The sequence below is a fragment of the Plectropomus leopardus genome, chromosome 14 (assembly GCF_008729295.1).
Source record: "Plectropomus leopardus isolate mb chromosome 14, YSFRI_Pleo_2.0, whole genome shotgun sequence".
NCBI lineage: Eukaryota > Metazoa > Chordata > Actinopteri > Perciformes > Serranidae > Plectropomus > Plectropomus leopardus.
The window spans coordinates 11,158,597-11,171,679 of record NC_056476.1 but is presented as its reverse complement, the minus strand read 5'-3'; the positions used below and the strand labels follow the sequence as shown (position 1 = coordinate 11,171,679).

The 13,083-nt window shown below is 37.4% G+C and overlaps 2 protein-coding genes across 2 annotated transcripts in view; both read left to right on the top strand.

Moving 5' to 3' along the window:
* Positions 1–327: 327 nt before the first annotated feature.
* LOC121954033 lies at positions 328–5,068 on the top strand. The gene is made up of 10 exons (XM_042501342.1): positions 328–380; positions 615–1,047; positions 1,127–1,260; positions 2,258–2,411; positions 3,124–3,320; positions 3,989–4,077; positions 4,168–4,236; positions 4,439–4,543; positions 4,625–4,699; positions 4,803–5,068. The coding sequence occupies exons 2-10, from the start codon at positions 626–628 to the stop codon at positions 4,971–4,973; spliced, it is 1,416 nt and encodes a 471-aa protein (XP_042357276.1). The 5' UTR covers positions 328–380; positions 615–625; the 3' UTR covers positions 4,974–5,068.
* A 786-nt stretch (positions 5,069–5,854) lies between these two features.
* The window catches only part of si:ch211-266g18.10 (axoneme-associated protein mst101(2)), a 33,410-nt gene continuing 26,181 nt past the window's right edge, over positions 5,855–13,083 (top strand). The window contains exons 1-13 of the mRNA XM_042500757.1: positions 5,855–6,107; positions 7,659–7,850; positions 7,932–8,015; positions 8,109–8,213; positions 8,300–8,455; positions 8,676–8,819; positions 8,947–9,090; positions 9,410–9,553; positions 10,542–10,661; positions 10,857–10,976; positions 11,111–11,155; positions 11,259–11,306; positions 11,412–11,438. Coding sequence (XP_042356691.1) covers positions 6,098–6,107; positions 7,659–7,850; positions 7,932–8,015; positions 8,109–8,213; positions 8,300–8,455; positions 8,676–8,819; positions 8,947–9,090; positions 9,410–9,553; positions 10,542–10,661; positions 10,857–10,976; positions 11,111–11,155; positions 11,259–11,306; positions 11,412–11,438 — 1,339 coding nt within the window. The 5' untranslated portion in view covers positions 5,855–6,097. The remainder of the gene's footprint in view (positions 6,108–7,658; positions 7,851–7,931; positions 8,016–8,108; positions 8,214–8,299; positions 8,456–8,675; positions 8,820–8,946; positions 9,091–9,409; positions 9,554–10,541; positions 10,662–10,856; positions 10,977–11,110; positions 11,156–11,258; positions 11,307–11,411; positions 11,439–13,083) is intronic.

Sequence of the window (13,083 nt, the reverse complement as noted above, 5' to 3'; positions counted from 1 at the left end):
ACTTAATACCTGTTTAATTTGTGTGTTTCTTTTTTTAATCGTGATTTCAGCTTTTTAATTGTTTAGAGTTTCTTTTCAGAGTTTATCTGTAATGCACTACAGCTCCTGTTGTTTTGTTACTCCTATAACTGAACAATATTTCTAGTAAACTGTCACACCAAAACTTGTTTTAAGAGTAGATTTCCACAGTACAACTCCACTTTTGAATGCTATCCTCCTCGACTAATCTCTCCTAGCCAGTCTGACTGAGCAACACAAACACTACAGTCTGGCCTCTGATTGGATGCAGCTGAGGCAGTGAAGAATTTGCATATAGCAGGCTGAAGCGCACACACAAGCCTCTGCACCAACAGGAGTGTAAAGAATCCAGCAGAGAACAGGTAGGTCATTGTTTCTCTTTCTTTTCAGACTTCTGGCATGGTGCGTACAAGAGACATTTTATTTCTGAACATGTTTGCATGTGGTAACAATTGCATGTGCAATCCTTGTATATTGTGCTTGAAAAATATCTAAGTTTAGCTATATGTTAATTCCATCTTAACTGTAATTTTGTGTTTTTTTCCTCTAATTTACAATAACTAATCATCTTTTCTGCTTCTGTCTGATACTTGCAGGACTACAGGCTATGCTGCTTGAGATGGAAAAATCTGAAAAAGTGTTTTCCGCTACAAATGCGTCAAAAAATCCCCTTCCACTTTTCAGCCCAGAGGTCACAGCGAACCAGATATTTCATGCTGATCCCCATCATGATAGATTCATACCAACCAGTTACATGGATGCAGATTACTTCTGCCAAAAAACACCATGTAGAGCCGGACAAGTGAACCAAGAGTTTAGGAGTCAGCCAGCTTGTGTTGCTTTATGTCAGCAGTTGATGCAGCACAGAGAGCCAGACGAGAGAGGAGCCACTTCTGCCAGGGAGACTCCCCATCACGGGTCTCGTCCTGGAGAGACCAGGGAGGGAGACACGAGAGGAGAGGGCTGCTGTTGGGACTGTGGACCTAACCGATGTGGAACGACAGAGTCTGCAAACAGAGAAACAACTAGGTGAGTGATTTTAAAAAAAAAGAAAATCAGTCTTGAATTTGTTTTTGCCACAAGGTTTCATTTCAGATTTTTTTTCCAGGTGTGAGGATGAATACAATTCTCAGATTCGGAGTGATGAAGAGCATCTTGAGCCTCCTTTGCCGCTAAGATCTGATGATGAGTGGCAGCACTACAGACCCCCGCTACCTCCTCACCACTACATGCACAACTTAGGTAAGAAAAAAATCTTTTAACCCTTTGAAACCTGGATCGACATCAGTTCTTTTGTGCTGTGTTCAGATGACTTTCACAAGTGTTTTGATGCTCTTGAAACCTCAGAAAATTATAATAATGATTATAATCTTTTTAGATTTAAAATTATATGACAGAAAAACCCTTTTAAATACCAAAATCTCTCACTTACACAAACAAATTAAATAAAGGGTTGTGGACTGATGGGTGGGCTGGGGCCCCTTAACATTTCCTTTGAGTTAACACAACATGAAAAAGAAAGTGAAAATGGAGTGAAAAATGGGAATATATAGAACTATAATAATGCTCTACCTATAATACATATAACCTATTTCAGGTTTTTTGTTTTAAATGCACTAGTACTATCAACCTAAAATATTTGAAATACCGGAGATCCTATTATTTTTAATTTTCCTTTTGGTTGTATTTATTTTGTTCTGTATTGGTCTAATTGATTTTTTTCTGTCTTTTTTGTTTGTGAGATTACATTTATGGCATTGAGTTGTCATTATGTTATGTGTATTATTATTTGCCTGTAAATAAAAATCTATTTAAAAAAGAAAAACTAATCTAAATGTTCACAGTATCAGTACACCAGCAGCTCTCATGTTCAGCAATAAAAGATTACTGTTTGTCTCAGTGGAGTTTGGCTTTGAAGATAGTGACATAACAGCCTCAGTTTTCCATTGGAAACTGCAGGGTTGCGGAAAAGAAAAGCAGCAAAGATACTCACAAAAATGCTCCCAGTATAGCGTACACATAGACTGATACTGATTGTTTAAGGAGGATCTTTTTTAAGTTGGTTAAAATGTGTTTTGACAACTCCTGTAGTAAATACATTGACTACCAATAAGCACCGCAACAAGCCCACAAAATCTGAACTATCCCTTCAGGCATATTTCATTCCTTTTTTCTCACTGAAAGGTGAAAAACGGTAGGCCTAATTATGTTGTCTGCTTGATTTAAACTAAATCCACAGACTTTCATCATACAAGAGATGCCAGATATTATTACTCTGCAGGAGAACTGCAGTTCAACCTCAGTCCAGTCAACAGATATCCAGCTGTGCTTCAGCCATGTCACCACTCTGCTCCCTGCCAGCACAGAGGACCCTGGGATGACTCCCAAAACTGGTAAAAATATAGCTCTGAAATACAGACCAGGTGCACGTACCTTTGTTAAAAAAATGTTTTTGAAGACAAACATAAAAGTTCTGCAACTCCAGCACCACTCACATGATGTGTAAAAAACCTCAAATTAAACTGATAGTTTAAAATCTACACATTAGAAAATCATGGGGTTTTTTTTCTTCTTTCCATTTCAATAAGTTGTTTTTGTCAGTGTCTGAATATTTATGCCAAAAACATTTTGTTATTCTTTTTTCTTTTTTTTTAAAAAGGTGGTCAATAGAATAGGAAAGTTCAAGAACTTTCAAAACTAACACTGATGTTTTAAAATCCATTGTAAAATCCATTTGTAGGCTACATATTTATCTGCAAAGCATAACATGAATAACCTGAAAACTACAGTAACGGTAATCTGTAAATTTTTACAAACAAATATTATTTCAACATATTCTTACTTTAAAGTTGACAGTTTTGTTTGGTTCAGTGCTTTACAAAACATTACTGTAAACTGAACATGAATGATGAACATTACAATTTCATGAAGTCATGATTTTACAGCATTTTGCTGTTTGTTTTTTGTTTTTTTTTACAGTGGAAAAGTACACAAAAGGTCCTCTAATGTCATCGTTAATGTTTGAGAGAAAAAAAAGCAGTGAACCAAGTGCTGAAGCTGCTTTGCATATTAGCCTTTTGTTTATTTTTCTCTCTGCTGCTTCAGGCCCCGGAGTCATAATCACCTTATGAATGACAGCATGGTTCAGAGATGTGTCTCGGTTAACGTGCCTCAGTTCTCCGTCCCCCCGGCGGAGGGAGTGTCACAGGTCAGCGTGATGAACCTGAACTCAGTGGGAGCAGAGGCATCTGTGTCACATCCACATGAGAAAAGAAGGACCATCAGTCTCCCTGATGACTGCCGTGAGTCGCTTTTATTTCCTTATTTTAAAGGAAGCTGCTCATGTTTTGTGAGTGTAAAGAGATAATTATGTAGGGCACTTAGAAAAACGTGCAAGCGATTATTTGCATGAACACACAGCAGGTTGCAGGGTGTGTTATTAATTATATGTTGTCTGTTGAAACTGTCAGATCTGTTTAGAGGCTTGGTAAAATGAGTCAAAATATCTTTTATAAAAAAGGTTACATTAAATTATCTGTTGTTTAATAAAGGAGGTGAGCATGAGGTGATAAAATTTGATTTATAAAGTGCTTCACATGTCATGAAGATAGACATGCAACAGAAGAAAAGTAAATTCAAGAAAAAAATTTTTTCAAAGATTCATTATGATATTTCTGGGACAGACCATCACTGAGACAAACATCAATAAAGATGGCAGGGTGGAGGAAAAGAAAAGAGCAGCAGAGTGACTTTACTTTGAAGGACTTCTTTTAAGTCTTTTTTGATTACTAGGAAGGTAAAACAATGTAAATATAGGGTTACTCGAATGTATTAAACATTTTTACTTGCAGGGTATGCAGGGTTCTCCTGTTGCATGGCATTACAACATACAGATGTTTCTTTTTACCATAAACAACTAAATGATTCATTTTGAGACTAATTTGGATTTTGTGATTTCTTGTTTTCTCAGGAAATGTTTTTATAACGTATTCTTCAGATATTTCTTCTGAGATAATCCCCTTTGTAGACTTCCTCACAAAGCAAGGTTTTCGACCAGCTGTAAGCTAATTCTTCTTCACTTTAAAGTCAGACTTTAAAAAAAACAAAAGTCTCAGCATTGCTCTCACAGCCCTGAATCTAATTTCACAGATTGACTTATTTGACAACCCCATCAGACGCATGGATATCAACAAGTGGCAGGACAGTTACCTGAAAGATGTAAGTTTTAATCAGTCAAAACCTGATTTCATCAGATTTTATGTGCAGTTTTGTATTGCTCTTGTTATAATGTCACAAAAACCTTTGCAAGATATTAATGACCCAGAATTAGACTAAATGTGATTTTTCACTTTATGTTTTGTGCTAACAATCGACCTTTAGGCAGTAAATGTGTTTAAAATTCGTGTGTGGGTTTTAACAGCCATCAACCCTGATTATCATCGCCATCAGTCCAAAGTATAAGGCGGACATTGAAGGATCTGTAGTGGACAATCATGTTTTACACACTAAATATATTCACTCCATGGTAAGAATCCATTTTTTAAGTAAGAAATGATTCTCAGAAGACTTGTTAATAGGTAGTTAAATGTTAAGTCTGTTTTTACAGATGCAGAATGAATTCATCCAGCAAGGCAGCCTGAATTTTAGATTCATACCACTTCTCTTCCTCAATGCATCCCAGGTCAGAGAGGATTTTTGTTTTGCAGTTATTCCATTTTTTCCTCCATCATCCCTGTCCCTTTCTTTACTACAAAATAAAACATGCAAACTTTTTTTTTTTACAGAAGCACGTCCCATGTTGGCTTCAGAACACGCGTGTTTACCGCTGGCCGCATGACACTGAGGATTTGTTACTGCGGCTGCTCAGAGAGGAGAGATACGTCCCTCCTCCTGTACCTCTGGAGCTCACCCTCATCATCAGGCCTGTGACCCCCAGTGCTGCTACTACACTGTAAAGATACGACTGTAAATATGCAAGTGTTTAATGTTTCTAGCAGATTCAGTTAGAGTATTGTGACTCTTGTGTGTTTCACAATGTCAGAAATTATCCACAGGGAATAAAAGCTCTTATTGTATGTAATGTACACTTGTTTTTCAGACGTTTCAATAAAATGTTTTGTCTGTACAAAAAAAACATGGTGGATCCACGTCTTTAATTCGTTCTGAAATATTTCAACATAAAGGCCTAATATTCTCAGCAACAGGCCAGTTAAGAGAATCACACAGATCACAAGATCACAAGGTGAGGTGGTTTATAATTTTGTAAGCTGTAAAATATATCCAAATGTACAAATGTAAAAGTAAAGTGTCAAACAATAAAAAATCAGCATAGGAAATTGTCCAGTGACCCACATAAACATTGTGAGCATTATGTTTGCTACTGCTGGACAGTGAAACCTTTTCACCTGTGTTGTTGCCCATTCCTCATCCTGAACACCTGATTCGTTCCAGTTTAGTGGGCAGATTAAAGTTGCCCACCAGTAGGGGCTCCCAATTCAGCCAACTGATCTCACACACACCCCTTCAACCGCCAAAAAAGGCCTGCCAGAGCGGCTGGTGCGCAGAGCTCCAGCTAAGAATAACCCGGACCTTGTGCGGGATAAAGTTACCTTGAAGCCTCCCTGTGCTGTACTCTGACCTATACCCATGTGAGGCACCAATAACACTGGGTGGGATATTCTGTCTATCCCCCCTCACCCTACCCAGCCCTCTGCTTAGCCTGGCTCTTTCCTTCCCCTGCGTCGCTTTCCTTTGCCCCACCATCCCCAGACCCCCCTCTGCAAAGCTGCCGCACTGGCAGCTCCAAATTCTGCAACACCTGTAAATCTTACAATTTCTGCTTGATTTTTCATTTTCCTCTGCTTTTTTTGCCTCATCTGAGAATTTCAATCTGTGGATTACATGAGTCAGGAAACAAGATCACCAAGTGGAAATGGAATAATTTAACAACTTGGACACTTTTTTTCAGATAAGTGGATGCTGATTGGATTCCTACTGAAGCTGTAATTTTCCCTTCGCTTCTGCATGAGGCTTTGCCCCCAACTCGAAGGACTATAGCTGAAACTGTCTCCATATCACCATGGCTGAAGGTAAGACTGTTACACCTGCATCATCAGCACTTTAATAAACAACACTTACTGTTTGCTATGGCGCAGAAAGCTTAGAGATATTTGCTTTGTAATAAGTTTAAAGGTGGTGTTTTGATACAGTGCGTCCTCTAAGGAAAAAGTGTTGAAAGTTGGTTGCTATAAATATAGGATATCATGTAGCATTGCTCTCCTGTGACAGGCTGCTGCCGCTGCAGCTGACCTCTGTTTTTCAACTTTATTTTTGCCTTTTAAAAATACTTCTGTACTTCTTTTTAATCTGCGCAAACAAGTACTATTTTTCCAATCAAAGATTTTGTCTGATGGAGCTTCAGGGCTTCAGTAAATTGAGCAATAACAGGCAGTTTTCCTTCAGTTAGTGTAGTTTATGGTGAAATACTGACACCGCCTGTCTGTCTGAATAAAGGGACTTTTTTGAGTGTTCTCATAACTCAGCATTTGTATATGAGGAAGTGAATCATGAATCAGGCATGCACAGAGTTCATTCACAGTGAGAAGGTGTCTCTAACACCTTGGCACCAGGTCCAAGTTAGAAAGTGTTGATGATGGTGAGGATGACATCAAATGCAAGAAGTTTCCACTCGACTAAACAGATTGGAATCATGTGCATATATGTTTGGATCTGATGAAATGAGAACGACAGATGATTCCTGTCTTTTTTTATGTTTAGTCTGACAAGATGTAGTTTTATCCAAGTCACATATTTACATGTTGACACAACGCACAGGCTGAGATTGACATTTGATAAATGCAAAGATCAGATAGTCTCCACTGTGTAAAGTTTAAATCCTTTAGATCATAAAGGAAAGATCTTTCGCCTGTCATGGTTTAGCTGCAGTGTGTTGATGATGAGTCTGGATCAGTGGCAGTGGAAGGACATTGTTATCCAAAACATCCCCAGGAACTTCCAAGTCAGATAAAACTAGGACAAACTATGCTACTGTGCTGAAGTTATAAGTCATTGTTTGAATTTAACAGATGGTAAAACTAAGGACTTTAAAAGTCTTTTTCCTTTCTCATGTGAGAGATATCTGTGTTTGTGTTTTGTATTTCTCACTGACCTGGAGAGGGTTGTGCAGCGATATGAGTTTGCTTACATTTCAAGACCGCCCTAAATCCACTCAACCACCTCCACACAGTCTTAATAAAGCAGTTAGCCAAGTCTGTGCTGTCATATATGATGTGTACATTTGCCAATTTGGATGCATATTTGCCCTACTGACCTACCTATCACTGGTGTAGGGTAAAAAAAAGAACAATGAAAAATAGCAAAAAAACATGCATACGACACGACAGCCTTTTTGAAATTGTGGTCATTGTTAACCTGCATGCAACTGTACAGTGTTATTTACAGTTCTGGTTCTGACTGTAAAAGTATAAACTAAACATGTAAGAACACTTTAAAAACTAAAAAAATTACACTTGTTTCAGTGAAGAAGAACAGTCAGATCAAGCAGATACACAAAGACGTGTTTAGATGATGCTGAGGGTTCTCAGAGTGACTTCAGCATCTTTTTGTTTTTCCAAATAAAGGAGCCTCCTCCGCAGCCAGTGGGTCCAGTGGAGCAGCTGCACCACAGACCAGCTCACTCAAGTCCAAAGGTCTGGGGTTCCTCAGGAAGCTCAAAGTGTCCGCGGAGCTGCTGATCGCCCTGGCTGCTCTCCTGTCATGGCTAGTGGTCGGAGTGGTGATGTTTGACTTTGTGGAGTACAAGGCAGTCCCTGGTAAGTCACAGATACCTTAAAATGTATCTTTTTTAGAATGTCGTCTATCTTACATGCTTTTTATATGTTATTATTCTCAAGACATTCAGCAAATCGTATCGGACCCCGTGAAAGCTGTAAACGATGCTGTTGATGAAGTATCCAGTCTGCTCAATAAATTTCAAGGTACATAAGAGAGACACCTTGCATTGCCACACCTTTTTTAGAAGTGTTGAAGCAAGTATTATAATATATGACCTTTTTTGTCTTGTGCTCTAGAATGTGCACCTGATTTAAGTGACCCTGCGGCCGTTGCCACTTATGCAGCTGAGGAAATAGCAGAAGCAAAAGATGGATTTGTTCAGTATTTTTCAGATGAGGAAGGTATGAAAACACACAAAAAGATTGTTGATATTTTAGCATGAATGTGATGTAACTGTGACTCTAAAAATCTACCCGTAAACTCACAGGGAACTTCTACCTCAGCTATGTTGACCCCGTGGTCATTGGTCGACAGGCTTTCCATTCAACGAATGATTTCATGTGTGGAGTTGTGGGTACCTTCAGGGACACACTGTGTGCTATTGTGGACACTGTATTGGACAATATATCGGATGTAAATAAAGGTATGCATCTCCTATTTTAATGCGCATTTCTGACTAAGGATTTTTGTCTGCCTTCCCTTTTCTATTCACAAGCAAATAACATGATAATTATTCTAATTACCTCAGGAGAAAAAAACTAATTCAAATAAAATTATACTTTAATAATATTCGTGTTTATATTTGCATAGTTTGGTTATTAATGACAGAATTTTCCCCTCACAAATGTCCTTGTCTTTCTCAGGAAAAGTTGACCTTAGCTACATTGACCCTGTAGTCATAGGCAGACGTGTCTTCAATGTTACTAATGAGTTCACGTGTGGAGTGGGGCGCTACATCCAGGATGTGCTCTGTACCATTTTGGACACAATTCTGGATGTAGTGAAAGGTATTTACTCTGCTTAACATCTCTCTAATCTGTAACCTCTTGGTGAACTAAAATGACAATTTAACACACCATACTATATTGATTTTGTCATATTTCGCCTCATTTGTTTTCTGTTTCTTCTTCACAGGAACAGTTGACATCAGCTTCATGGACCCTGTGGTAGTTGGCAGAAATATCTTCAATGTTACCAATGAGTTTGTGAGTGAAATAGTGGGCTCCATCCAGGACGTGCTCTGTGGCATCCTTGACAATGTACTGGATATAACAAAAGGTACCTGAATTATACTTTAACTTTTCTATTGTTTGTGGTGCAATGCTTACATTAAAAAATATTATGTCTGTATTGTTGAATCCTTATTTGTTGTCTAAATCCATTACTAAATAAACATTATTACTCAGTAATTGTCAGCTTGTGTTGGTTATGAGTGTATAACAGGACTCCATGTATTTTTAAAATTATTAATTACTGGCATATATATTGTCCTAGTCGTCTTTAAATGTCTTATAAAATGTCTGTATATTAAACATTTTGAATGTTTGTTTAGTAACTGACTGGAGCTTTGGCGTGAATGTGTGTTTGTTCTTCTCAGGAACCACTGACATTAGCTTCATTGACCCTGTGGTTGTTGGCAGAAATGCCTTCACTGTTACTAACGACTTTCTGAGTGGGATAGCAGTATACATCCAGGATATGCTCTGTGCTATCTTTGATGTAATACTGGACACAGTGAAAGGTACAGTATTTGAATCTTTACCTAATCTATGCATTACGAGAATAGACTCAGAATGTTCAGGAAAAAATTGAAATGTCGAGATTAAAGTCAAACTTTTAGTATTAGTGCAAGGCGTAAGAAAAAAAATAAATCAGAAGAGAAATTGATTGTGTTTGTCAAAAGTCATAATGTTGAGAATACATTTAAAAATGGAGAGAATAAAGTTGAACATTCAGTATTGGTGCCAGGCATGAAACTAAAGCAATTCAGAGGAGATTTTTTTTCTTGCATTTCAAAAAAAAAAAAAAAAAAAAAAAAAAAATACCATTTCAAGAATGAAGTTAAATTGTTGCAAATCAAGTTGACATGTCGAGAATAATGTCTGATGGTCAAAAAATATAGTCAAAATGTTGTGAATAAATTTGAAATGTCACGATTAATTTTGAAATACAATTCTGAGAATAAAGTCAACATTTTGAAAATCTTGAAAAGATAAAAATGAAGTCAGGCTTTCAGTATAAGTGCAGGGCTTAATAAAAAATAAAAAAATAAATCAGAGAAGGAAGTTTTTTTTTCATTTCAAGAATTAAGTCAAAATGTCGGGATTAACTTTCAGTTCAAGATTCAAGTCAAACTTTGGAGAATAAATCAAAATAGCACTAATGGCTGCCTCTAATAAATGCCTAAGTCAGAATCATTTTAGTAGCAAGGAAACAATGTCCTTTTTAACAAACATACAGAGGTGGCCACATTCATGCAAACAGAAATAGCTGGTAATGGACAATGCAAGCGTAACAATGGTTACTCCTGCATGTAATACAATTTGATGAAGCAGACAAGATTACTTTGTTCCCGACACTTTGACTTTATTCTTGTAATTGTCGTTTTTGTCAATTGTCATCCCCTTATGCCTGGCCCTAATGATCTTCCATAGTGTATGTGCAGTACAGTGTGTACTCTGCTGTAGCCTGCTAACTGCAGTTTTCACTTTCACCTGTCTGTTAATCAGATATCCAGGACACTGTGGGATTCAACCCGATCTCAGGTCTGAAAAGAACAGCAGAGATCATCACAGAACAGATAAACATGCTCGTGAGCTATGTTTCCACAACGCTGATTGGTGAACAAGGTCTGTTTTATAATGTACAAATCAGCCACATTACACTATTGCTGGTGTAACTCACTGTGTTTGCATTTGTTGTAATTACTCAGTCCTAGATATGAATAAGTGTAGAAATGAAAGAAATAGTAAACAATCAGTAGGTGTATTTTTTGTATGATGAACAGCAGTTTTAACTGACTCTGCGGCATTTTGATATAATAGGCATCATACCTGAAGTCTCCATTGACCCCATGAAAGTTGTGGAAGATGCCGTGTTGGAGTTCTCAGACAAGAAAGATTTGTTTGTGGCTTACATGTCAAGCATGCTTGTTGGTGATCAAGGTATGCTTGTATGCACTGGTTACACAAAAAAAACCTTTGCTAAAATTCAACTAAAAGATACAATAATACACAAATACTCAAAAATTTAAGACACTTTGATGCATACTTCATCATATTTCCTTCTCTTGTTTTAGGTGAACCTGTTTCCACACCGGTCGTAAATGTAGTAACTGAAAAAGGTATCACTTTTTTTTAGTTTTAACACCTAAAGCTATCTTCATATCATATGGCTGCAAATAACAGTCCATTTTGACAACATGTCTGCATCTTCCCTTTGTTTAGATGAAACTGTAGCTCCTCCAGCTGATATACATTTGGTACAAAAGAAAGGTAAGTTATGACAATATGTTCTACCTTTTTCTTGCTGTAACATCAAAATTAAGTCTTAAAATTAAGCTAATTGTCTTTCATTACTATATTTTCTTTGAAATGTAGGTGAATTTCTGCCACCTTTTGAAAAAGGTAAGAATACCATTTATTTTTGTACAGGTGCAATGTGTGCTTCCAGCAGCTAGTCGCCTTTCATGCATGTTCGCATTGATTTTTGTTTTTTTTTTCCTCTTTGTATGAACTGGTCTTAAGTCTGCCTTATTGTTGTTGAATGTAATACAACAAGCCTTAAGTATGATGATACTGTATGTCAATGTTATTCCTTTTTACACTTTAACAGATACAGAGTGTATCATAACCACTTTTTACTTTTGTGATAAATGTCAATATAAGGATTTAGTGACTGCATCTTTGAATGTAACATTCATGCAACTTTGCATTCATGTGTTTTTGCAAGTTATTTTTGTGCCATCACGTTTTGTTTCTTGTGTTAAAAGATTATTTCTACGTTATTATGAGCCTAAACATCTGTGTTTAATATATGTCTATTCCTCTGATTAACTGACCAACTACCGCCTGTATTTCATTTTAACATCTATGATTTTCTGTATGTATCTGCTTTTGTCAAACTGGATGACATGTATTCTCATATTGAATATTTACTTTTTCTCTTTGCATGAAAACATACAAGTGTACACCACATGTTTCAGACGTTAGCCTTCAGGACGTTTAGGGGAAGTGGCGATGAGAGGAAAAGGAATAAAGGGCTTTACACAACTAGGGCGTGACAAATAATGTGACATTGTTACGTGGCGTCCATTCAAATCACAAAATGATTTCTTGATGCCTTTGTTCATGATGCAAAATCTAAGAAATATCTATTCTTTTAAAAAACATGCCACTTTTTTTGCCTGGCAAAATTCTATAAAATTGCACCAAAAAAAGAGATTAAAAATACGAGTTACTCCATAATTGGTTTTGGTCATTTCCTAAGATTTTTCGCCTGTAAACTTATTACAAAGGAGCTGTATGCGACATTCAGAACATTAATATAGCAGCAAACAACAATTAGCTATGTAAAGATATTGATGTTCTCTGTCTCTGTCCAATGTTAGAGATGGTCCAATCGTGTGTGCATCTTTGTGCACCAGATAGCTCAACACCACCATTCTGCACCCCGCTCTGATATTGGTACGGCCTTGTCTTTGATGCATAGCACCCACCCTCTGGTTTCCCCCCGGTTAGCTCTGAATTGTTAGAGTTGTTTGTTAAGTTAGCACTGTTACTGCAAGGTGGCTTGAGAACTGCGTGCAGACAATCCTAGACCTTGAATCATAGATGTTCTGAATGTTGTAGACAGCTCTTTTATTATTATGTTGTAACTGCAGCATGTGGTGTATACAACAGTATCTAATATTATGAATGGTCATTGTTCCCATTTCACCCCATCAAGTTCTTCTGTACCTGAAAATAAGTTTAGAGCTGCGTTTCCATGTAAAAGATGTGAAAGTCAGATAAGACAGGTCACATGGGTTGATGATACAGTTGCAGAGATCATGCAAGCTGCTAAAGATGAAGCTGCTGCTGCTGCTGCAAAGTTAAGTGAAGCCCAAGACTCAAAGATTGAGGAGGAGGAGGAGGCCGAAATTCCGACTGACGCTGCCAGCCGAGCAGATGTGACGGAGGAAGATGATGGTATTCATACGTTTGGTTTTCTTTTCTTTAATCGCCATATTAGTCAGATACACGTTCGATAATGGGCACTAAATTTGTTACT

Excerpts from the sequence above, each read along its gene's own strand:
- LOC121954033 (XM_042501342.1), top strand. The coding sequence starts at position 626 with ATGCTGCTTGAGATGGAAAAATCTGAAAAAGTGTTTTCCGCTACAAAT. Across the intron at positions 2,412-3,123 it reads TGGGATGACTCCCAAAACTG|GCCCCGGAGTCATAATCACC; the intron begins GTAAAAATATAG and ends CTGCTGCTTCAG. Across the intron at positions 3,321-3,988 it reads CAGTCTCCCTGATGACTGCC|GAAATGTTTTTATAACGTAT; the intron begins GTGAGTCGCTTT and ends TTGTTTTCTCAG.